Source organism: Trachinotus anak, unplaced genomic scaffold, assembly GCF_046630095.1.
Source record: "Trachinotus anak isolate AG129_WGS33_773 ecotype Australia unplaced genomic scaffold, CSIRO_AGI_Tana_v1 ptg000013l, whole genome shotgun sequence".
In the NCBI taxonomy this organism is placed as follows: domain Eukaryota; kingdom Metazoa; phylum Chordata; class Actinopteri; order Carangiformes; family Carangidae; genus Trachinotus; species Trachinotus anak.
In genome coordinates, this window is record NW_027273864.1 from 9,540,447 (window position 1) to 9,562,624 (window position 22,178).

Sequence of the window (22,178 nt, forward strand, 5' to 3'; positions counted from 1 at the left end):
TGCCATGGAGACAGGCAGGGATTGGCCTCAGCAAGAGGAGGGACGCCTTCATTTTTTGCCATTGGAGGGAACAAATTTGTTATTTTATCTATATCTATTTGTTACTATATCGATGTTATTTAAAAAGATCTCTTCAGTTTTTTGGGTTTTTTTTTCCTCTGAAATTTTCTGGAATCCATATGGCATCCATATGTCAAGAGAGAGAGAAAAAAATGCATCCATATTATTTTAAATAAATTTGACTGTAGACTGTCTAGAGCTGTAGACTAGTGCTACTACTAGTATTTTATAATAGTAGTATAATTGTACAAAAATAGCCTATAAAATCCTGATAAACTTCCCTTCGACCAGATAAAAAGAAAATGTTGCAAAGTACCCACATCTCTGTAAGAGAAGCAAACAAGATGAAGGTATAATTTTGGCTTTTTTTTTTTTTTTTTTGCTAAATATGCTTATTTACTTTTATATCAAGAGTGAGATGAGAAAATCCTCATTCTAGCCCTATATTTGACACATTGTTTCTATGTCTATGTCTCAGCAAGAACGGTAAATAAATGCATTTTCAAAACTGTCAAACTAGTCTTTCAAACAGAATTCAGCCGAACTCTGTGTAGACTGACAGGTCCACTTGTTACCTCCCAAATTTAAAACCTCGGCAGAAGCAGTTCTACCAAAATAATCACAGCATCTGCCCCACTGCAAACGTGACTCACAGTGTGGAGACTAACATTTATGCAAACAAACCAGGGCTCCACTTATGCACGCACGCACACACACACACACACACACACACACACAGGTAACTTTGTGTGATGATCCTTGACTGTCTGAATCCTGTTTTTATCCAGATTCACTGAAGGAGCTCAGGCAGTTTGTAATCTAATGAGTTTGCCCAGGCAGAGAGAGAGAGAGAGAGAGAGAGAGAGAGAGAGAGGGGCAGAATCTTACTGCAGGCGAGATGAGAGAGAGCGAGGGGGGCTTCCCTGACTCTGCTACATTGATGACAACTCCTGTAAAGCCAAGTGCAAACTGCTCTGACAGCGTGGCTAATTTTACAACATCTCTCCTATCGCTCCTTCACTTTTATTCTTTCATTTTCTCTCTCCACTATCTCTTTCCCCCTCTCCCTCTCATACTCTCTCTCTCTCTCTCTCTCTCTCTCTCTCTCTCCGTGCCTGAAGGGCTCTGTCCATGCGATTACGGAATCATTGAATCTGATTGGCTAATATTTCCACCATAGGAAATCAGTAGGAAGGAAAGAAGGAAGAAGGATCTGAGCAAGAAGAAAAGCGTCTCTCATATGTACTTCATCCTTTTAGTTAGGATCTGTTTCAGATAATGAGCCGAAACACTTCTACTGGATTTCGCAGAGGCCTGTCGTCTGGCCTGACTGCACAGTGTGAGTTCACGGAAATATTACACAGACAGTAACAGGAAAAAAAACTGAGCTATATGGTGACAGTTTTTCTGGCATGATTTAATCAAATTCACTAACGTTTCTTTTCAAATAAAGATACGTTCATTTTGCTACTGTTTTTTGCTACTGTTACTACCGATAAAACATGATCATGTTAGCATGAAAGCGATGGCAACAGACCCTAAAGATTCACTAGAAAGTAAAAATCCATGGAACAAAAAGTGATGGTACTGGAAACGTGCGAAGTGAAGCTCACAAACAGCTAAACAGCAATGTAAATTCATTCTAAAGTGACTATGTTACTTTTGCTGAACAGCAACTACTATGGCTTCAAGTGCCAATTACAGGACAATGCAACATCAAACATCCCTTCATCCCTTCATTTCTTCATTTCTTCACTTCTTTGTGTCATCATGAGGTGACCTGATTGAAAGCGACCAGATGGAACGACGGGATGGAAAAACAGAGTTCTGGTGAGGTACAATATGTTTACTTTTTGTTTTACTTTTGTGGGAAAAAAAAGATTTAAAATATAAATCTGTGAGAAAATATATGTGTCTGCACCATAAGCACAGAAGACTCAGAGTCTATTACTGTATGTGTAAGTGCTGAAGCAACTTCATTTCTTTGCTCAGGGGAGGGAAACAGAGAGTAACCTGTCACACACACTGACAGGTGTCAAAATGCATTTCAAGAAACTGCGAGTGTACTGCAGATCCAGAGAGGAACACACCTGTGTACCTTAGCTAAAGGCCAGTGTGTGTGTTTGTGTGTGTGGAAAAGACAGACAGAGCATAAGAGGAAGTAGAGCAGTAGATAATAAGCAGGGAGAAAGATGCAGGGTTCGACTGGGTGCTCACGTTCCTTTGTATTTCTGCAGGACATGCATGCCTTTTAGCTCAAACCCTCTTCACACAGATCAGTGTCTCAGATCAGCCAGATGATGTCTTCAAATCAACCTGCCAACAGGGTGTCAATCAATCTATGCCTTAATAGCACCTGCGTAGTTATGGATTGCATGAGTGGCACCCTCAGAGGAAATCTGAACTGATGGAGGTGAAGCAGGTTCCGTCTGAGAGGTAGAGAAAAGCAACAAGAAGCAGAGCAGAGAGAGACAGCAGAGCAACAGTAGGAACAATCACCATTCTTCCTCTCTGGTTAAGCCTCTTTCATATTGCGACACACAGAGGAATTATAGCGCAGAGACTAGGTCAGCCACTTATCCATCTCATCCAACAATGCAACACGCCGCAACTCCACAGCAATTACTGCTCAGCCGGAGCCGCTGCCAGAGCACGTCCACATCTTCTGGTGCTCATGCAGTTTCAAATGCAATAATAATAATGAGTGCTCGGTTGCAGAGGAGCTAGAATATCCAAAAACACCCATGACATTTAAAAAGAATTGGAGAGTTTTTGAGATGAGCATGGAGAGATGGAAGAATTCTTTATATACAAATAAGAAAACATTAAAAGAATCATAAAAATGTCAAGAGTAACAAGAACTGTCTGCCAAATATGTGCATGGAGGTGAAAAAAGCAAAATAAAAAAGAAACCTGATTGTGCTCTGCTCATTCTCTGCAGTTGAATGCCGCAGTTGGCTGAATTCGGGTGGATTCATATATTTCACACTCGCTTGTTAATTAAACCTATCCTCATGTGCTTGTGACAACACAAAGCAATGAAACATGATTAGATACCGGGACAAAAGACGAGCTTTGGAAATGTTTCTGGGTAAAATGGCATTAGCCCTGGACTCATTCTGCACCAGTTAGACAGCGTACGTAATCAGGATTAACTTTAGCATGATGGGGGAGAGAGAACGAGCGAGCAACAGGGGCGAAGAGAGAGAGAGAGTGAGAAGAGAGGGTCATGGGAAGGGAGAATTCACCCTCAAAGTCACTCATCCTGGTGACTTATAGCAACACTGGTGTAGTTATTACCATGTAATCACACACAAAAAGCACGTCGGTGTCTGTAACAATGGAGCTGCTTCAGGTCTATTGATGCCAGCTTGGTTTCTGCATCTATGAGTGTGCAGGTAAAAATAAATATCCAAATAAAATGTGAACCAGTGACTGTATGGTATACTTTCAAATTCTTTGTTATTTAAATCTTCTGCAGACATGCTAGTTGTTACATTTATGGGATAAGATATCATTAATAACTGTAGCCTATGTCTTACCTTGTATTATACTTTACTGTGTTATTACAGACAGAGATGTATCACCTCATCTCTCATCATTATAAAGAGCACTTACTTTTTTTGTGAAAACGAAAATGTTTTGTTTTTTCTTGACTGACTTACCACAGTTGAGCTCTCACACATCATTAAAGGGGCACTCCATCAATTTTACACATGAAGTTCAGTTTACTCTCCAAGGGGGACCTCACATGACTGATGTAACTGTTCAAGAATGTGATGTGGAAAGAAATTGTTCTGTTACCTTGTTGGTTTGGCCTACAGGATCTCTGAGGAGTGTGAGGTGGTCCATTATGAGTTCCCCTTTCCATTTCTGAAATGGTGGGAAGGTTTGCACCATTAAATAACTCCTGGTCAACCTGGGCTTGGTGACTACATGTATGATGTACTTTGGTATTAAGCATGACTGTAGACTCTAATAAGTCTTGTTTTAACACATCTCCCTCAAGTTCCCCCAACTTCATAGAAGTATAATATTAAATTGATGGAAATCCGTTCACCCCAGATACCAAGAGGACTCTGAGGGTTTCTGGTCTGAGGATCCGTGTAAGGAGGCCACTTACTGAGTGGACATTTTCAGCTGCCAGGCTGAATACCTGAGAAGTAGCATCGCAAATTAACAGTTGGGAGATTTGCTGTAATGAGTGGAAACCAGGGTTGGTGTGGTGTGGATGTCTTCCTCCATGCTGCAAATGGCAGAAAGGTTTTCTTCACACTATCACACTATCACACTTTGGTGTCTGTTAGAGTGAGAATGTATTCATGCTCACCACCTCTATGCTGTGTGAAATGTTCACAGCTTCTGAGCAAAAACTAAAAAACAAACCAAACAAAGAAAAAAAAACAAAACAAGAAAAAACAGCATGAATAAAAAAAACGACTTATTTAACATCCAGGTATAGTGAATAATATGGTTTAAAAGGAGCACAAAAATGTAGGAATATTGTGACATATACATATCTGACACACACACACACACACACACACACACACACACTTTAAACTCTAAACTGAGTGTGAAGCTTCAGGGTCAGGTACACTTCCCTACCCAGAATCCCATCCTGTCTATCAGTGGTTGGAGGATGGTTGCAAAGGGAGATGAAGGAGAAAGAACACCATGATAACAGACTTACCCAATGTGTTGCTAGGCAACTAATCCAGCAGGCATGGGGTAACTGGGCCTGTATGTTGTGACAATGACGGCCAATTATCTGCCGCCTATCGTATCGCCTATTGTAGTGAATGCGTTGTACTGTTTACAAGTATCAAACGCTGCAGTGGTACTGCACAATGTTTACTGGTGCACAGCGTTTATTGGATATGTGGTGAATGTGAATCACACTGCATAAAAAAACAAATTCATCCCATGAGCAATGTTCATACCCTCAGGCACTTGGTCAGAGGGGACAAGCATTACATAACCTGCTACTAGACGGGGACAGTTTAAAGGAAAAACCTGAACAAATAACTGGAGAAACACAACAAACACAGATTCCTCCGAACAGGTCACTGAGAATGATGTGAATCATATACACAGTCAGATCTCAACCCAATTCAACACCTATGGGAGATTTTTGACTGAAGTGTTTAACAGCGCTCGTCATCAAAACGACAAATGAGGGAATATCGTTTGGAAGAATGGTGTTCATCCCTCCAGCAGAGTTCAGAGCCTTGTAGAATCAGAGCACTGAAGCTGTTCTGGCAGCATGTGGTGGCCCTACACCTTACTAAGACACATCATGGTGGGTTTGTCACCTGTCTGTATGTACAGTTTATATTGCTGTAAATTTTGTCATTGATAGTTTTGATATTCTGCAAGAGATACTTTACATTAACTGATCTGAAGAATAACTGCTAGAACCAAACTTGTCACATTACAGTGTCTGAGACTTTCTGACAACATTTCTTTGCACATTTCTCCATGAGCTGTGGTATGTGATTTCTAGCTCCCTCTGTAGTCTTTTAACCAGCATAACACTTTACAACTATAGGATTTACTTTCTCAGGAAAGCCCCTACGTAGATATTGTGTTTATGCATCCTCAATGCAATTTAGACTTAATAATAAGAAAAATAAGACTTAATAAAATTACAAACTTTTTGCCACATGGCAAATCTTTTTATTGGTACAAATGTGAAAATATGCTGTTGTAAAATCTGTCATTATGTGAAAAATGAAATAACATAAAATAAATTAGCTTTGAAATAACAACCTGATGTCTTTACCTCAATTTACATTATACGAGTACAGCTGCCTATTATATATGAGAATCCCATCCTGGTTTTTTGGTAATGACAGGGTCCTACTTCACATCTCCTGCATTACTGTTGTGATTAATTATTCAAAAAAGGTGTATTTTTTTCCTTTAAATAAACATCCGAGTTAAAAATCTCGCACTACAGTTATCCTACACTAAATTGTGAACACATGGAAAAAATAAAAATGTTTTCGGCTAAATAACAAAGACACACACATTAAATAGAATGTACATCATTTATTCTTATATGAATATAATACTTATCAGTATCTGACACTGATAATTGAAAATAGCTCTGCATATTTACAGTTTAAAGTGCAATGCTGTATATACAAACTGAGAAAAGTTCATTAGCATTTTTATTAGCTGTGATGCATCCTTGGATGTTTATTAGGTGGAACTTTAAAGGGAAGGTCCAAACAGAATCACACAGGGCAAAAAAACTGCATACTGCTCTTTATGGGCTCTAATATTCAAGCATGTTGCACCTCAGGCCACACCCTAATCAGTTATGTCACAGTAGGTGTCCTCCATCATCTGACTGGGACATGGTCAGAAAAGCATCCCAATGGCAACTTTGTCATTTTAAATAAGTGTATTATTTCATCAGTTTCAAGAAAAACTAGGAGACACTTACTTTAATTTTGAGGAACGGCCACTCTAAAACATTTCTTGTTACTATTTTATCATAAGAGCTGCCATTTTTTATTCAAGTCAGTTTGAACCAATCAAGAGCCAAGTGATAACAATCAAAATCAGCTAAGTAAACATCAGTGAAAAGTGTGCACCCTCTGAACTATTTGGAGAACCATCTCATTGCTCCATGTCATTGTCATTCTGCAGAGTTTTCATCGCCAGGCCCCACAGAGTTACACTGGAAATAAACTGGCCCTCACTGGACCTGTAGGAGCCACTCGTGGGCCTGCTAGAAGATGTAAATGAACTGCACTGATTGTCTGTGGGAGGCAGGTAAGGCCTCCCCACCAGACCTCTGCCCATCTCCACTGACATATTCCCATTCTCCACATAAGGACCATACACAGCCTCCTGAGCCAGGTGGGGTTTGGCCAACTTCATGTGGTCACTTCTCTCCTGGTGGTTGGAGGAGAGGAGGTGATGTGGTACCAGCGAGCGCAGCTCTGGAAGAGGGGTGGGGGTGGAAGCTGGGCTGAGGTGCATGCTAGGAGAAGGAGTCTCAATATGTGGTGGTGCCTGTGGTGGTGACGGAGTGGGTGCAGAGGATTTGTCTAGGCCTGTGTGGGGTATCATAGTGGAGAAGTCCTGCTCACTGGTAGAGGCAGGAGGTTTACTGTGGTTGACAGGTTTAGGGAATGAGGCTGCTCCATCTGAGCTACGCGTCTGCTCTGAGTTGTCAGTGACCGGGCTGTCGGCTGGAGCCCCTTTGCAGTGCATGTTGCTGTGTCTCCTCAACATGGCAGAGCGAGTGAAGCTCTTACCGCAGGCGTTGCAGATGTAGGGCTTCTCACCAGTGTGGGAACGTATGTGACGCTGCAGGTCCCCAGAGCCAATGAAGCACTTCCCTGCGTTCATTAAGGAGACAAACTGAATGTAAAACACTATGCACACATTAACTACAGTCCATACAGAATTTGAAAATACACATTTTTGTAACACTAGGTGATGAACCTTACAGGGCTCTCACTCACACATTTGTATGCCTACACTTTTGTTCATCTTTGCATGTGAAAACAATGTCATTCAAAATTAGGTGGTGCCCAATAACTGTTTCTGATAAACTGATTTATTAAGCATGAGAAGATGATTGACCCTACAGCAGGAAATTACTAAATACCTCACATTCATAACAGATGGCCTGAATACAGCTTGGAAAGCCAAAAAAAAAAAAAAAAGTTTAAGGCAATTCTACACTTATGCTTCTATTAAGCTATTTTATCATGTGTAACTAACAGTTGTGAACACAAAAAAATAACTAAAAAAAACAGAACAGATAAGGTCATCATACTTATCAAAAGCTGCCAGAACTGAAAGTAGATTGTTTTGCACCAGTTTTTTTGTCACTAAATATGATTGAATGTTTTTAATGCTTCTATGTCTCCAGCAGAATCTACAAAACCAAAATGTTAATAATACTTTTAAAAATAGATAAAGACTGCTCCTTACCACAGGTGGCACAGCTGTGTGGTTTCTCTCCGGCGTGGCGAGCCTTGTGCTTCAGAAGCTTTCTGTGCGTGTTGAAAGATTTTCCGCACTGGTCGCAGGTGAATGTCTTGTCTGTGGCATGAGTCCTCTTGTGCTCCTTCAGATTGCTCAAGTTGTTAAATCCTGAGCAATAAACATGCACAGAGCGTGACTCACCAATCTCATTAGCACAAAATGTGACACAATTTTTCTAGAGTGGATCTGTAAATTGTGCAAGCTGTGCAAGGTGTTAATTGTTTGACGAGGTTCACCTTAAAAAATACATCATTACAAATATATGTGGAGGTTATTAGGTGTTGTGCAATGACGACCATTTCTTGTGTAGAGAGATGTCACATACCTCGACCGCATATATCACACAAATGTGGCTTCTCCCCTGTGTGGACCACTTTGTGACGATGGACATCCCCTGATGCTGTAAAGCTGGAAACCACAGATAAACATTGCAGGATCTAATTCAGTTGATTCAGGTAGTCAATTATCACCACAAATTCTTTAGTATTGCCTCAACATGTAATTTAAGTTTTCTTAATTTCTACATAGCCAATGTTAGCATTAGCTGTTTATGTTAGCAACAGCTGTTTACTAACAAGTCTTGCCAAGAGCTTCAGCCATTGTTTCATTTACAATACAAGAGGTTATAATACGCCCTCCGAGCAGCACTACTCCATCAGGGCAGACTGGACGTTACAGTGACTCAGTACTGGAAAGTAATAAGATTGTGCGGGTCACTGCTAGCTGATTAGCATGCTAATTTCAATAGAAGAGAAAGAAGTGATAAATAGAAGCAAAGGAAAATAGCTGCTCTCCACCACTGGAGAGAGCTCTTGGCAGTAAAGGAATTAAGTTTGATGTTGAACTCGCAACGTTTCTTCTAGACTAGGGCTGCACAACCAATCAAAATTGCATTAATTGCATAAAATATCCACATCGCAGGAGTTTCAAAAAAAAAAAAAAAAAAAAAAATCACATGAGCTGCAGTTTTTTTGATAAAGGTAAAATGTGTCACAACATTATAGTTCAGCATTGTTAGCAACATTGTGGCGCTACAGAGATGCCCCAGCCTACAAATCACATTCTCCAGATTTAAGGGAACGTGCTTGTTTGGTACAAGCCCCAACAAAAATCATCATCATTTTAATTTTTTTTTCAGTGAAAATGAAATGCAAATGATCATTCCAACTGTAATCGGGACTCATATTGCCATTGCAAAATCTGCCAAAATAATCGCAATGATTTTTTTGCATATTGGTCAGCCCTTTTTAGACTGGTAAGTAAACAGCTGCATTTGCTCATGTTGGCAAATGTAACATAATGTATATGGGCAATATACAGGTATAATAATACCTGTATATTGCCCAGCTTTGGAAACTATGAAGCAATATTTCTTAGTAAAGGCAGACACATAAATATAGAATCAGCAGCAAAAAACATATATAGTGGAAAGGGGAAAAGGGTAAATATAAATATAAAGTAGGTATAAATATAAAACATAAATGAGGACAAGATATTAATAGGAGATACTGAACCTTTTACCACATAATTCACAGATGTACGGCTTCTCTCCAGAATGTCGCCGTAAATGCGTCTGCAAATTACCAGCCTGTGAAACAAAAATCATTTACATATCTCAATAAAATCTGACCACGCAACAACATCTATGCCAAATCAGAATAATGCACTGGACTGTACCTGTGAGAAGTTTCTCCCACACACATTACACTGAAAGGGCTTCTCACCTGCAACATGACATGAAGATTCTGGTCTGAATATCTTAATACAAAAACACTGGTTTAACTGAAATGTGTTATTGTACGTCACGGGTGCTTATAAGGTATTTATAAAGTGTAAATACCGGTGTGCGAGCGCTTGTGAAGCTCCAGGTTGCTTGGGTGTTTGAAAATCTTCCCACACACATCACAGCAGTACTGTTTGTGTCCTGTCTGCTGCTGTGGCTGTGGCTCTGGCACCGTCTTCACATTTTGCTCCTCTTGAATCACAGGTGGAGGACTGGGGTGTTGAGCATTTGTCTCTGTCTCAGGAAGCTTCTCCCCACCTGTAGTTATGCCCTCAACAGGAGCTTCTGGAGTTTCAGTCTGGACCAAAGACTCTTCTTGATGACTCTCTTTAGGACAGCTGAGGACAGGTTCACTGACAGATTCAGCACACATCTCCTCCAACGCCTTTTGAGACCTTAGGTAGTTGTATTTTTTCAGGTAAACAGCCTTCTTTGGGCGCACTGGCCTGTTGAGCATGGAGTCTGCTGAGTCAGAGTTGGGAGTGTTTAAATTTTCTGAGGGTGTTAAAGAGGAGACGGGGTTCTTCTCCACTACCACAGATGTGCTGGGAGGATTTGGCTGAACTGTGTTTCCTGAGCATACAGGGGTGTTGTTGCCTCCGTGGCTGACCCCAAGCTGACACTGCTGCTCTTCCATCACCACCAAAGGACCTGGGCCTTGATTTGAGTTTGCACTATTTGTCTGAATTGCGCTTTGTTTGAAGTACTGCTTGCTGTAGAAGTTACGGAGCTTGTATCCGTGAACTAACTGTTTCTCTACGGGTGCCTGAGTGGTGCCAGCTGTGTCACAGTTTGAGCTGCTATTTGGCACAGAAACTGACCCCCTTTTGATGTGGTCCACGTCATTGCTGAGGCTTGGCCTCTGGGCTTCAGAGGGACAGTGGAGGTCAACATCATGAGAAAGACTGTTCCCCAAGAGGCAGTCATGCTCAGAGCTCAGCATGCCTGGGAGAGAAAATGATGGGATTTCCACTGGTGGAGGACAAGGCTTGAGGAAAGCATTACACATGCTCTGCACGTTTGGAACCTGCAAGCACTGAGCGATGTCCAGGAGCGCTTGTACGTTATCTTGGTTGATGTCGAGGTGGGAGGTGTACATGTAGTCCAGTATTTGACCGATGCCGCTGACATCCTGGATAACCAAATTAAACACCTCGTTCTTCTGACTCGGTGAATTTTGGAACAAAGACCTGAAAAGATCAAAAAGAAAGGGGTGAATATTCACACAGATTCACTGACGTGCCACTACATTAAATATATACAGATATAGAGGTACCTGAAATAGGAGCTGAAAGCAGCCAGGACATTTTTGTGGGCTTTGAAGCAGACACCTTTAACCACCAGCATGCAGTCACACAGCAGCCCCTGAATCCTCTGCTCCTGGAGCTGCTGCAGGAGGTAGGAGCTGTGGCTGGACAGACTGTCCATGGTCACTCAGATGCTGAACCACTCAGCTCCAACTTCTCCATTAATAAGCTAGCTAAGGCAAAAAAAATAATAATTAAATTAAAAGACAGAAAAAGAAAAAAAGTGACTTATTAAGGAGTCAATTATTTCTCTGCTCAGATACTCGATTAAAAGTGATGCAAGCGAGAGGTGGCAACATTTTTTAAATGGTAATATTCATATACATAATTCAACAACCGCGCAGAATCCAGTGTGTCTGTGTTACGAGACCACCCATGCAAAAATTGGACGAAATTTGCTAACGAGTGAACTACAAAGCTAAGCTAACCAACCGCGGAGGTGTGAATCGGTGCAGCCTCAAAGAGTGACAAACTGAAAGTCCTCAATATATTTAGTTCGTGTCGTGAGTGACAAAGATAAGCCCAGACCAACATTAAAGGTTTCCACCTCCTGTTTGGATGATCGGTCACTTTTCGAGTCCGATAATGTTGCGTCACATCCTGGTGCAACTTGTATTTGGAGCCGCCTAAACACGAAACAGATAAGCCGAGAAACCAAAAAAGCATTGTGAGCGTGTTATAGTATAATTGTGTAATATATACTAACTTGAGAGAGATGGTGTAGCTGAAAGTCGCTGTACACAACTTTTCAGTGTAAAAAAAACAAAACGTTTGGACAATATTCTGCTTCACTCGGGTAGGAACTTATCTTCGGTTGCTTTTGCACACGGGCGACTAATAAGGCAGCCACCGACTGTCGGTGTGGTCACGTGTGTTTTGAAAAGTTTGCACGGATGGGAAAAGAGCAAGAGCTTCGTTGCTTTCAAATGCGGTTTTGAAGCAAAACGTGTTTAACATCGCGACTCGTCGCATGAATACGTTTGGATAAACCCTCCGCTAGCCCCCGCTGTCGGTTTACTTTAACACCTGCTAGCTTGGGATAACGTTACCTGCCTGCCGCCGGCTAACATTAGCTCGTATCGGCGCAGTGGACGGTCGGGGCTCGTATTCGCATCCGGATTTTACCTGTTCCGTTTTAAACGTCGGTGCCATCAGTTTCAGCAGCAGACTTGGTTGAGTTTAGGTCATCGAGGTTTACGAGTGTAATTCAAAATGGTGTTTTTCACCTGCAACGCGTGTGGTGAATCCCTGAAAAAAGCTCAGGTTGATAAACATGTGGGCATGTGCCGGGGCTGCCAGGTGCTGTCCTGCATCGACTGTGGAAAAGATTTCTGGTAACGACTGGGTGTTCACTGTCTTCTCGTTTGCCTTTTACTCAAGCTAGATGTAACCTAGATAGACAGAAACGTCATTAAATCCCAAAGGGAAATGACACATGTGTGATGTTGTTTGCCTACACGTGTTTGAACAGGGGGGATGACTACAAGAACCACAATAAATGCATCAGTGAAGATCAGAAGTATGGAGGCAAAGGCTACGAGGCTAAGGCAAACAAAGGAGACGTGAAACAGCAGCAGTGGATTCAGGTGAAATGCAAAGAAATGATGCCCATTCCTGAAAAAAAACCAAAAAAGTTAATGTATATTATGTGTAACCTATATGTCAGCCAGGAAGGTGTCTTTTTTTGATAATAACTAATTTGTTATTTCTTTTCCTGAAGAGAATCCATGAAGCCATGAACAAACCTGGGGTCAGTGCAAAGCTTAAAGATGTGCTCACACAAGTCAGTACGTATGATAATGTACCGAGAAAGAGGGCTAAGTTTCAGGTAGGTGTTTCTTCAAACTGTTCTCACACAGAATGTAGTATAGTGGGGGTGGGGACTTGCATGCATGAACTCATTATTTTCATACTGTGACTCTTCCTCAGAACTGGATGAGAAACAGTCTTAAAATAGCCAACACCAGTCTTCACGATGAAGTCTGGGACATCCTCGCTGCAGCTGACAATGTAAGTTGCTGCTGAAAGGTTACTCTGTTCTTGTTTGTGTGGCTGTTTCCTTGTGCATATTAGTTGTGAAGTTATTAGTTAGTTCAGTTCACTAATCAAATCCATGCAGTAATCGGCTCCAAAATACATTGAAAACATGTTACAAATATTTATTTTTCATATAGGCACAATATGAAATGTTGGTTTAGTTCTACGCTACTGGAATGATTTTCCTATTCGTAAATTCAAATGTCACAACAAGTAATTCTCACACAGGTTAATGCTTCTATTAGAAACCAGTTGGTGTAACTGTCAGGTTGCATAAGAGCCAGAGTCTCTTTACTGCATTTGAGGTGGTTGGTATGCAGTTCTGATCTGATGCCATGAGATTAGTGGAAGTCATGGTGTCTGGTTGTTATAAATTCAGTCATGGAAAGAAAAAATAAATTCCCCATGTTTTCAATATCTAAACTTATTTTCATCTGCTACCTGCAATCTGACAGGCTCCGGAGGTCCCCCAGCAGGCTAAAAAAGATGGACAGACAGTGGCTGAAGTCAAAGTTGATACTAATGGAAATGAAAAGCAGAACGGCCAGCCAAAGGTTGAGAAGAAGAAACTGAATAAACAGGAGCGTAAAGAGGCCCGTCAGCAGAAGAACGGGAAAGCTGCGAAAGGTGCCGAAAAAACAGTCACACAAGAGCCAGATGAAGAGCAGACAGGCAAGAAGAAAAAGAAGGACAGAAAGAGAAAGCGGAGCTGTGAAGAGGATGGAGATGAAGAGCAGAATGGGCACAGTGTTGAAAATGAGACATCTAGCAAGAAAACAAAGAGTAAGTCAGGCATTCTTCTGAAGGTTCACACATTATCTCCTTCACTCGGTATATTGTTAATAGTAGTTCTCCGACACTCACAATGTGGAATGGCCATGTTTACATTGCCAGCTTTGCAAAGTTTAAGTAAATAATTACAATTATGAGGAAATCAAATACTTATTTCCACCTATGAACACTGGTAACGTATAGCACTTTATACAATATTCATGTATTTAAAAGTATATATTTTTTATAATTACACACTGTCCTCATTTTCATCCATCTATTTATGTTTTAAGTGAAAAGTGTAGATGTAGAGTACATATTTCAGGATTTACTTTACCACATAACTCTTATGCTTCCTTTCCCAGCTGATGAAACGGCAGATGCTGCTGATATACACATGTCAGAGGAGACCGAGGACCAAACAGCTTCCAAAGGTAACATGGTACATGGTAACATGATGGTGTTACAAAGCGAAGCCACCAGGGGTCAGTGTTGTTTTTGTTGACAGTGAGAAAATGACCCTCAATGAATACTCTCCATACCAGAAGCTAATTTATGTCTCTGATCAACTTACAGGCAAATTCAACTGGAAGGGGAATATCAAGGCAGTACTGAGAGACTCACCTGACCAGGAACTGCCAATAAAGAAACTAAGAAAGAAGGTAAAGCGTGGAGTGTTTTCATTACTCTGTGTGCATGAGTCTATAGCTCTTTGTTTGTGCAGCATGTTATTATTTGAAAGCAAGACCTGTCTTTTGTTTGATGTGATGTTAAGCGCGCGTTTCTCTTCACAGGTTTTGGCAGCTTACTACTCTTTCACTGGTGATGGAAATTTTAAAACGGAGGAGGAGGTTCTAGCTCTATTCAACAAGAAGATCAACAACAATCCCAAGTTTAGAGTTCTCAAAGACAGAGTTAGACTTGTAAAGTAGACATTTATCTCACCCCTCCGACATGAAATGTATGTTGTTCACAGACTCTTGTGTAAAGGCCATAATGTTGTCTGTCATCCTCCCTTGGAGGTTTTTATACAGATGGCGTAATCTTAAAGATTAAATCATTTTATTATTGAATTATGTGTCCTGTTCCTGATTGCAGTGAGCCTGCTCAACATGAGATTTTACAAATTAGCCCAGAATGTGTCAGTGTTGATTAATGTATAAACTGACAATTGTGATAGACGGTTGCTCTCTTCTACATTCCAAGTGCACGGTAAGGCAGGGAAATGGCACCTTATCTGTGGGATTGGATGTTGGAGTGGGGGAAGGGAAACAGGAGAGGTGCACCTGAGGTGAATTTGACTCTCACACGGGACGAAGCTAATGCACATTCCTCGGCACCCCAAACGGGGTTCACTTGGCCAGGGACACAGAAGCTCCATAGAAGCAAGATGCTTGGTGTCAGCCTCAGGTGAAGTTTTAATGCTGTCTGATTTTTCCACCACTAGAATGAGCAGCCTCTGTATCCTGTATACACACACACACACATGAGGAGCTACAGGAGGAAATCTGCTCAGCTTTATGAAGCTCTGCTAATCCCAGCAGGTTCAACACTGATGCTCATTCATCACACTGCTTACCTGTAATTGTATATTGCATACTTTGGGTATTAGTCAAGCTGTTACTCAAATTTGTGAGTATTAAAATGTTGTTTCCTAGTCCTCAGTGGGACTCAGTATTCCTTAATGCTTTTTAATCCAGACCCCACAGGGTACCCAGAAAAACTGAAACTAAACTCATCTTTAAAGTTGTAAAACAAATCTGGGTTGCCAGATCGACATTTCATTTCTGCAACATATACATTACAGGATGAATTGTGTGGCCAGTATGTTTTGCATAGGGCAGTTTCATCCCTGAGGCCTGATCTTAATGGCAGCCATACATATCTGGACAATATCTTTTTCAAGTAAATTAATACCTTGGATATTAGAGAGAGACTTTAGTTTCTGAAGGAAGAATATTTTTTGTCTCAGAAATGAAAATTTTAAGAAATAAATGTTTAAATATAAACAAGGGTTTGTACAGAGTGCGAGGTAACACAGGAAAGAGAACTGTCCTTGCATGTAAAGTATCTCACGACCCTGTTTACCTGTTTGTGGGCAGAAGTTACATGTTTCTCTAAAGCCATGAGAGGTCAGTTTACCCTATTAAAATAAACAAGGCTAATAAAATATTATCAAAGCAATACTGTCTAACAACACCACAAAGTAGAGGTTTCAAAAATAAAACACTTTTTCCACAAAAGCCGAATATACTAATTCTAATTAATGATAGTAGGATTTATTACATGACTGTTGTATTAGCCTACATTAGCTTTAGATATATACCTAATAAAGTAGCACAAAAGTTAAGTGAGTGTTTTCCTCCTGATATACAGAATGAGTAGTAGCACCCAACAATAAAGTATTATTCACTTTTCTTCACTGCACATGGCCTGCCTTTGCCTCGTTGAAGGTTTTTGATTGAGAGTGAAATAGGACAAAGGTATCAGCAGTGTCAGATTCTTGCCAGCGCTATGTAAAGGTAGACATTCAAGATAAACTTTGGAATACAGCCAGCGACTATGCATTCTGCAAAGTTTATGAAGGATGGGAGCAAATCTACCTGGTCATTTTTTTTGTGAAAATATCCTCAGTCATCCTTTTCAAGTTATACATTTTTTTTCTCAGGACAGTGGTCCAGTTTGTTTAATGCTGTTTAAAAAGATAAATAAACCATACTAACAATAACTGTCCCCTTTTGGAAAAGATTTGATGTTGCAAGAATTTATATGCGGATGCTGTAAATGTAATGCTCACAGTGTGAGTTTGATATTGAATAACCTGCTACTCTTATCCAAGTTTTGTATTCATACATTTAAATGGTAGAAAACTAAACACTGTTTTCTATATTCAGAAGGGACCTTGTGGACCATCTCAGTTTAATTTAGCTTATTTATTTGCACAGGCAACAAAAACAAAAACAAAAAAACTACATTATAGGATTAAAAAGACATTTAAATGTATATTGCCTTTAATACATAATCAGAAATAAAACTTTCTTGAGAACTCTTTTCTATACCTTGAAATTTATTTAATTCAGTTATTTTAATACAAAAAGACAAAAAAAAAAAAACTACAACTGTCGCTTTCAATTGCGTCATAAAAGAACGACTCTGACTCCAAGAGGGAGTGCCTTCTAATCACTGGTTAGCTGCAAGTTAGCTGTTAGCTTTTAGCTTCTAACGACAACGGTCAGCACACTTTAATGATAACGTCAACATAATGCTTAACGATAGTGAGCTGGCGACGTTGCGGAATAGATTTAAGAGAGATGCGGAGCTTCTTATGCAAACGACGACATCGGGTGACGAAGATGAAAAGAGTAAGCTTCAGAAACATTATGTTGGCTAACGTTATTAGCCAACTTTAACCGGTTGTCTGACAGATTGACGTCACAAACAGTAGTAACCTTACATTGTTCTCTGAGTTGGACGTTACCGTCCTCATTGTTAGAGCTAGTGGCACTGTGTCAAATAAACCTCACCTGTGCAAACATTACTGTCAGTATTTCTGATATTTATGGTTAAATCTGTTAACTTTGTAGTCAACATAGACTTTTAACATCTTGGCGCTTCCTTTCACGGAACCATAACCAGATGTTCGGCCGTTCAAAACATATAAAAATAAATACACTCAGTTGGCAGTTTATTAGAAATCCTTAGCTAAAACCCCTGCAGCATGTAACACAACAGTCCTGCAGTAAACCATACTGTCAACAACACTGAAACAGTGTCTGTGTCTTCATAAAAGTATGGTTTGCAGGACTGCTGGATTAGATTGCATTAGTTTAAACTCTGAGTATCTAATAAATTGGCAGTTGTCACTGATTGTGACTGCAACATGTTTAGCCCAAGGGAGGTTTGTAGGCAGCTTGTACAGCGGACAATCGTCCAACTTTGAGGCCCCCACTGGCAGAAATCCAGCAATTCTTGATTGTTTTGACTGTGAGCAAACGCTGTCAGCTCAGCAACATAGTACAGTGAAACTTTACTCCAACGCTGTCCTCAGTCCAAGGGTCATCTCTTTGCCAGTGTAAACTGATAACTGTAATACAAGCAACAGACCAAACAATTGTCTAGTGGTCACCTCTTTCATATGAATGGCTGTGTATATTCCAGTTTACATACCATCAGTGGTCCTTCTGGCAAGGTGACTTGCCATAGTGTATGTAGTATACAAGCGGGACCACTAGGCATAACTTTGATTAAAGATGTAGGCCAACTATTTGTCTGAGTCATGGAGTTCATTGTGAACTCTACACAGAGTAGACTAGCATGCTGAAGCACTTCAGCAGCCAACAACAGGCTCTGATATGTTTAATCAACCAGTAAATTATAGAGATTAATGGCTTTCTGAGAAGTAAGATTATCTCAAAGAAAACTATCAGTTTCACCTCAAAAGCTCCTTAAACATGAAAGGTCCGGATTTAGCACATTCTGTTAAAGCAAGATTAATCTCATATTTAGAGGTAAATTATATACCATGCTGTAACCTATACTGTACTGCACTGTACATGGCCTCCTAGTACTTAGTGTACTTGGAGTTATGCAGTGTGTTAGTGTTGAATGACACCACTAATGTGGTAGATATGTCTGATGGAATTAATGGTAAAACGCTTTGAATTGCTGAATTGTTGAGTAAGTGGATTTGCTATGAATCCATTTGTTATTATCTCTGCTTTTAAAGTCCTCATCGAATGAATCGTGCTCTCAAAGTGGATGCATGGGTTTCTATTGCCTTTCAGGTCAGGAGGAAAAAGATGTCAAACCTCTTCCTCGCATTAACAGACACTCCATTTTCTGGATCATGGCATCTGTAGGTGTGACCTACTACGTGGATTTCCTCCGCAATATCATGGAGAACGATGATATCAAAAGGTGAATGAGTTAGACACAGAAATTTCACTGCAGATCTCATTTACACATTCTATATACATTATAAACATTCAAAAGTAAATCAAGCGCACTGGGTAGGCGGTAATGTTATCGGTGATCATTATTCCACTGTGACTTGTGTTCAGTTTCCAGTAATACAAAAGTCTTTTTATTTTATTTAAATGACCAATACACAAAGTAAGCCTCGGAAAGCCTCTCTTGTTATTGAAGGTGGTTGTTCATGGAAAACATCAAAGACACATTTCTTTTTGTTTTCTTTTTCAGTGGTACCATGGTAAATAATACAGATGAAACCATCTGATACCACTGGGAAGCTTTCTGTGCTATTGTTAATGAAACTGTCTTTGTATTTGAATAGCTTCAGTAAGTCTTTACAGATTGTTGTCAAATTGATCTTCTTTCAACCCCTATTTGTCCAGTTGGTGGTTCAATGTGGGCCTGCTACTCCTTGGGATCTGCCTGTCCCTGGCCATGTTTTGCATTGTGTACCTGGAGTGGTTCAAAGGCATCCAGCACTATGAAATAGAGTACCCGGCCATCCCTCCCCTCACCACTGCAGCCTTTATTGCCGCATCATGCAGGTAACACAGGCAAAAAGAGTGACACTGCAAACTGTGCTGTAATCCCTTCAATTTCATAATAACTGATAGACCATAGGACATTGTTGTAGAAAATAAAGATTGTAGAACAGCATTAGATTTATGCTGTAACAACATCTGACATACTGCACTGCTCTTTTTTAAATGTGCTTAATTTAAACAATTTTAATTCTATGGGCACATCAATAAAGGTGAGATGATGTCTGTCAGGCTTTTAGCTGTCATGTTAAAACACAAAAGGGCACTCCCCAAACCGTTGCCACAATGTTGGAAGAAGACTATTGCCTAAAATGTCATTGTATGCTGGAACTTAATGATTTGTCTTGAATTGAACTAAAGGGCCTGGCCCAAACCCTGAAAAAAGAGACCGATGAGTCCACAAAAGTATGTGGTGTATGGTGTGGTGTGTTTGCCTTTTAGCCCTGGGCCTTTGGCTTTCTATAAGCTTTTATGTCAGTGACTTTACTTCAGCTCTCTGTTATTTCCCACTGGACAGGTAGCTCTTTGCTGGAATTTGCTGGGGGTTGTTCTCAGTTGATTCTGCAATATTAGCAACCTGGTCCATAATCATTAATCAACCATGAAGTACTGATATCATAAATATTTCTTAATGGTATTAATGGTCCTTACATACCTCTTGTACACTCATCAAAGGTGTATTCACTGAGCTTTTCTAATCAGACGGCTTTTCAGAACTGTGTGGACGTGTACAGTCCCACTTTAATTTAGGGAGCCGTAATAATTAATTTAATTAAAACCATGTTAGTGGTCTGGTCTAAAATAAATCTCCTTGTGTACAAGATTGGTTGCACTAATTTGCCACATGCTTTATTTTGTTTATCTGAAGTAACCAGTCATTGACAGTTTATTGATCTGATCTGTAGAACCAACAAAGCTCTTAAGCTTTAAAAACTAAGTTATATACACCAGTGCAAATCCATCTACCATTTCTGTATATCAGCAAAGATCAGGACAAGGTAAGAGTAATTTTAAAATAGGTCTCATCAGATCTCATCACGGCATGAGGTGAGACCTTTGCCATAGAGCTTTTACCAGCTGCACCTATTCAGTTTATAACTATGGGTTTGTTTGTGGTTGATGAGAGGTTGAGAAGGGAAATAATCATGACTGTTAATGGCTTAATTAATCAACTATGGATTGAAATTGCCCTTTTAGCTTGTGCATCAACATGTTATACCTTGTTAATGCTACTTATTTGATCTATGACATGTCAAGTCTCAACAATTACATTAATTGATGGGCCATTGAGCTTTCTTTGTCCTGTCATGAGCTAATCTACCTTGTTTAAATGAGTCAATTTTCATGTGAATTTGTGTCATTCACATGGTTGATTGGAGTCAGTGATTAGAAGAAAGTGAGAAGCTTGAAAATGCAAAAAAACCCCAAAAACAAAACATCCTGTTTGAGTGGAGTAAGTTTGGTGCATGTTGAAGCTTGTTTTGTATGTTCTTGTTGGTTCTGAGTGTTGTTGTGTTAGCACTAGTAAATAAAGATTTACTGCCAGTTAATAGCTTGCCAAATTATTCTATGTAATTCTCCCTGGTCTGCCTTTACTTCCACTTTCTTATCAAGTGGATACATTATAAACTACGGATCACTGCCGCATTATGTGTAAAACATGACAATGTAGGAGGCACCTGTTTGCAGTAGTTTATAATCAAACATGTCCTTTTTTCATTACTTCAAACATTTGTGCATATTTGTAAATGTTATTTGTCCTTCTCTTGCAGCTTTAACATTGCACTATGGCCAGTTTGGTCCTTCATCACTCCACTCATCCTCTTCACACAGTTCATGGGTGTGGTCATGTTCATCTCTTTGCTTGGATGAATGTGACAGGTGAGGATGAGACTTTTAATTTCCACAACATTTTGAATAAACAACATTTTATTTGACCATGTTGAACATATATGTGGAGTGAAATTAAACCTTACAGAATTATCTGAATCTCAACTTTACACAATCTTTTGTTTTGCAGCTCCAGAATGCCACCTGGTTAACTGCAATGTTGAGTTTTGTTTTTATAGTTTTCCCTCTATTGCTTGCTGCATTAACACATTAACACACATTCGTCTTCAGAATCAAACACACAATACAGGAAACTCACCTGTAATGAAGATTTTGAGAACAGGCCTTTTTCACAGCAGACATGTTGACTTGTCCTAGTTGAGAAAGCACAGGTGTTAGTAATAACATCAACGGTGGCTCTGTTATGTTCAGGCTTGCCGGTGAGTCATGACAGTGAGCCAGCATGTACAGCACAGGGACCCTGATACTGAAGCAGATAAATGGAATTCAGCCATTATCCATTTCATCATGCACACCTGTGCATTTCCTGCTGTGACATATCCAAATGTCTTCTGTGCATTTTGCCTGTTGTGCTGAAGTGTGTGTAAGCAATGGAGTCTTCCACTGTTTATAGTTGTTCTAATAAAACCAACAAAGATTTTATTTTTATTAAGTGGTTTGTGGTGAAGTGTGTAAAGATGTCTAAAGATGCCTGTAAAAATGTTTTTGTTTTAATAAATACATTTTTTAATAACTAATTTCAATGACTGTGGAAAATTGTTGCTATTAATTGACAAAGCACAACAGTGAACAAAACCAATATTTACAACTGCGCAAGATGCAAAGTTGGAAATGTGATAGCAA

General features: G+C 40.0%; 3 protein-coding genes across 6 annotated transcripts; 2 read left to right on the forward strand and 1 right to left on the reverse strand.

The window, feature by feature from the left end:
- Positions 1 to 6,099: 6,099 nt before the first annotated feature.
- zbtb49 (zinc finger and BTB domain containing 49) lies at positions 6,100 to 11,759 on the reverse strand. 3 transcript variants are annotated; one of them, XM_071494240.1, is made up of 8 exons: positions 11,596 to 11,744; positions 11,133 to 11,332; positions 9,914 to 11,046; positions 9,751 to 9,797; positions 9,588 to 9,661; positions 8,399 to 8,481; positions 8,020 to 8,181; positions 6,100 to 7,418 (listed from the first exon to the last, which is right to left on the reverse strand). In XM_071494240.1, exons 2-8 carry the CDS (start codon positions 11,282 to 11,284, stop codon positions 6,691 to 6,693), a joined length of 2,379 nt encoding a protein of 792 aa, XP_071350341.1. In that variant the 5' UTR covers positions 11,285 to 11,332; positions 11,596 to 11,744; the 3' UTR covers positions 6,100 to 6,690. The 3 variants fall into 3 exon arrangements, with proteins under 3 accessions (XP_071350341.1, XP_071350342.1, XP_071350340.1); XM_071494241.1 differs by having other exon boundaries at positions 6,554 to 7,418; positions 11,133 to 11,336; positions 11,711 to 11,759; XM_071494239.1 differs by having other exon boundaries at positions 6,554 to 7,418; positions 11,133 to 11,336; positions 11,596 to 11,735.
- A 240-nt stretch (positions 11,760 to 11,999) lies between these two features.
- On the forward strand, positions 12,000 to 15,044 carry lyar (Ly1 antibody reactive homolog (mouse)). Of its 2 annotated transcripts, none has more exons than XM_071494242.1 (8): positions 12,000 to 12,497; positions 12,635 to 12,749; positions 12,884 to 12,991; positions 13,093 to 13,173; positions 13,656 to 13,983; positions 14,337 to 14,456; positions 14,548 to 14,633; positions 14,766 to 15,044. In XM_071494242.1, the coding sequence occupies exons 1-8, from the start codon at positions 12,376 to 12,378 to the stop codon at positions 14,901 to 14,903; spliced, it is 1,098 nt and encodes a 365-aa protein (XP_071350343.1). In that variant the 5' UTR covers positions 12,000 to 12,375; the 3' UTR covers positions 14,904 to 15,044. The 2 variants fall into 2 exon arrangements, with proteins under 2 accessions (XP_071350343.1, XP_071350344.1); XM_071494243.1 differs by having other exon boundaries at positions 14,337 to 14,405.
- A 2,084-nt stretch (positions 15,045 to 17,128) lies between these two features.
- tmem128 (transmembrane protein 128) lies at positions 17,129 to 22,072 on the forward strand. Its single transcript, XM_071494244.1, has 5 exons — positions 17,129 to 17,333; positions 18,756 to 18,888; positions 19,326 to 19,487; positions 21,257 to 21,365; positions 21,505 to 22,072. The coding sequence occupies exons 1-4, from the start codon at positions 17,234 to 17,236 to the stop codon at positions 21,354 to 21,356; spliced, it is 495 nt and encodes a 164-aa protein (XP_071350345.1). The 5' UTR covers positions 17,129 to 17,233; the 3' UTR covers positions 21,357 to 21,365; positions 21,505 to 22,072.
- The last annotated feature ends 106 nt before the right edge of the window (positions 22,073 to 22,178 follow it).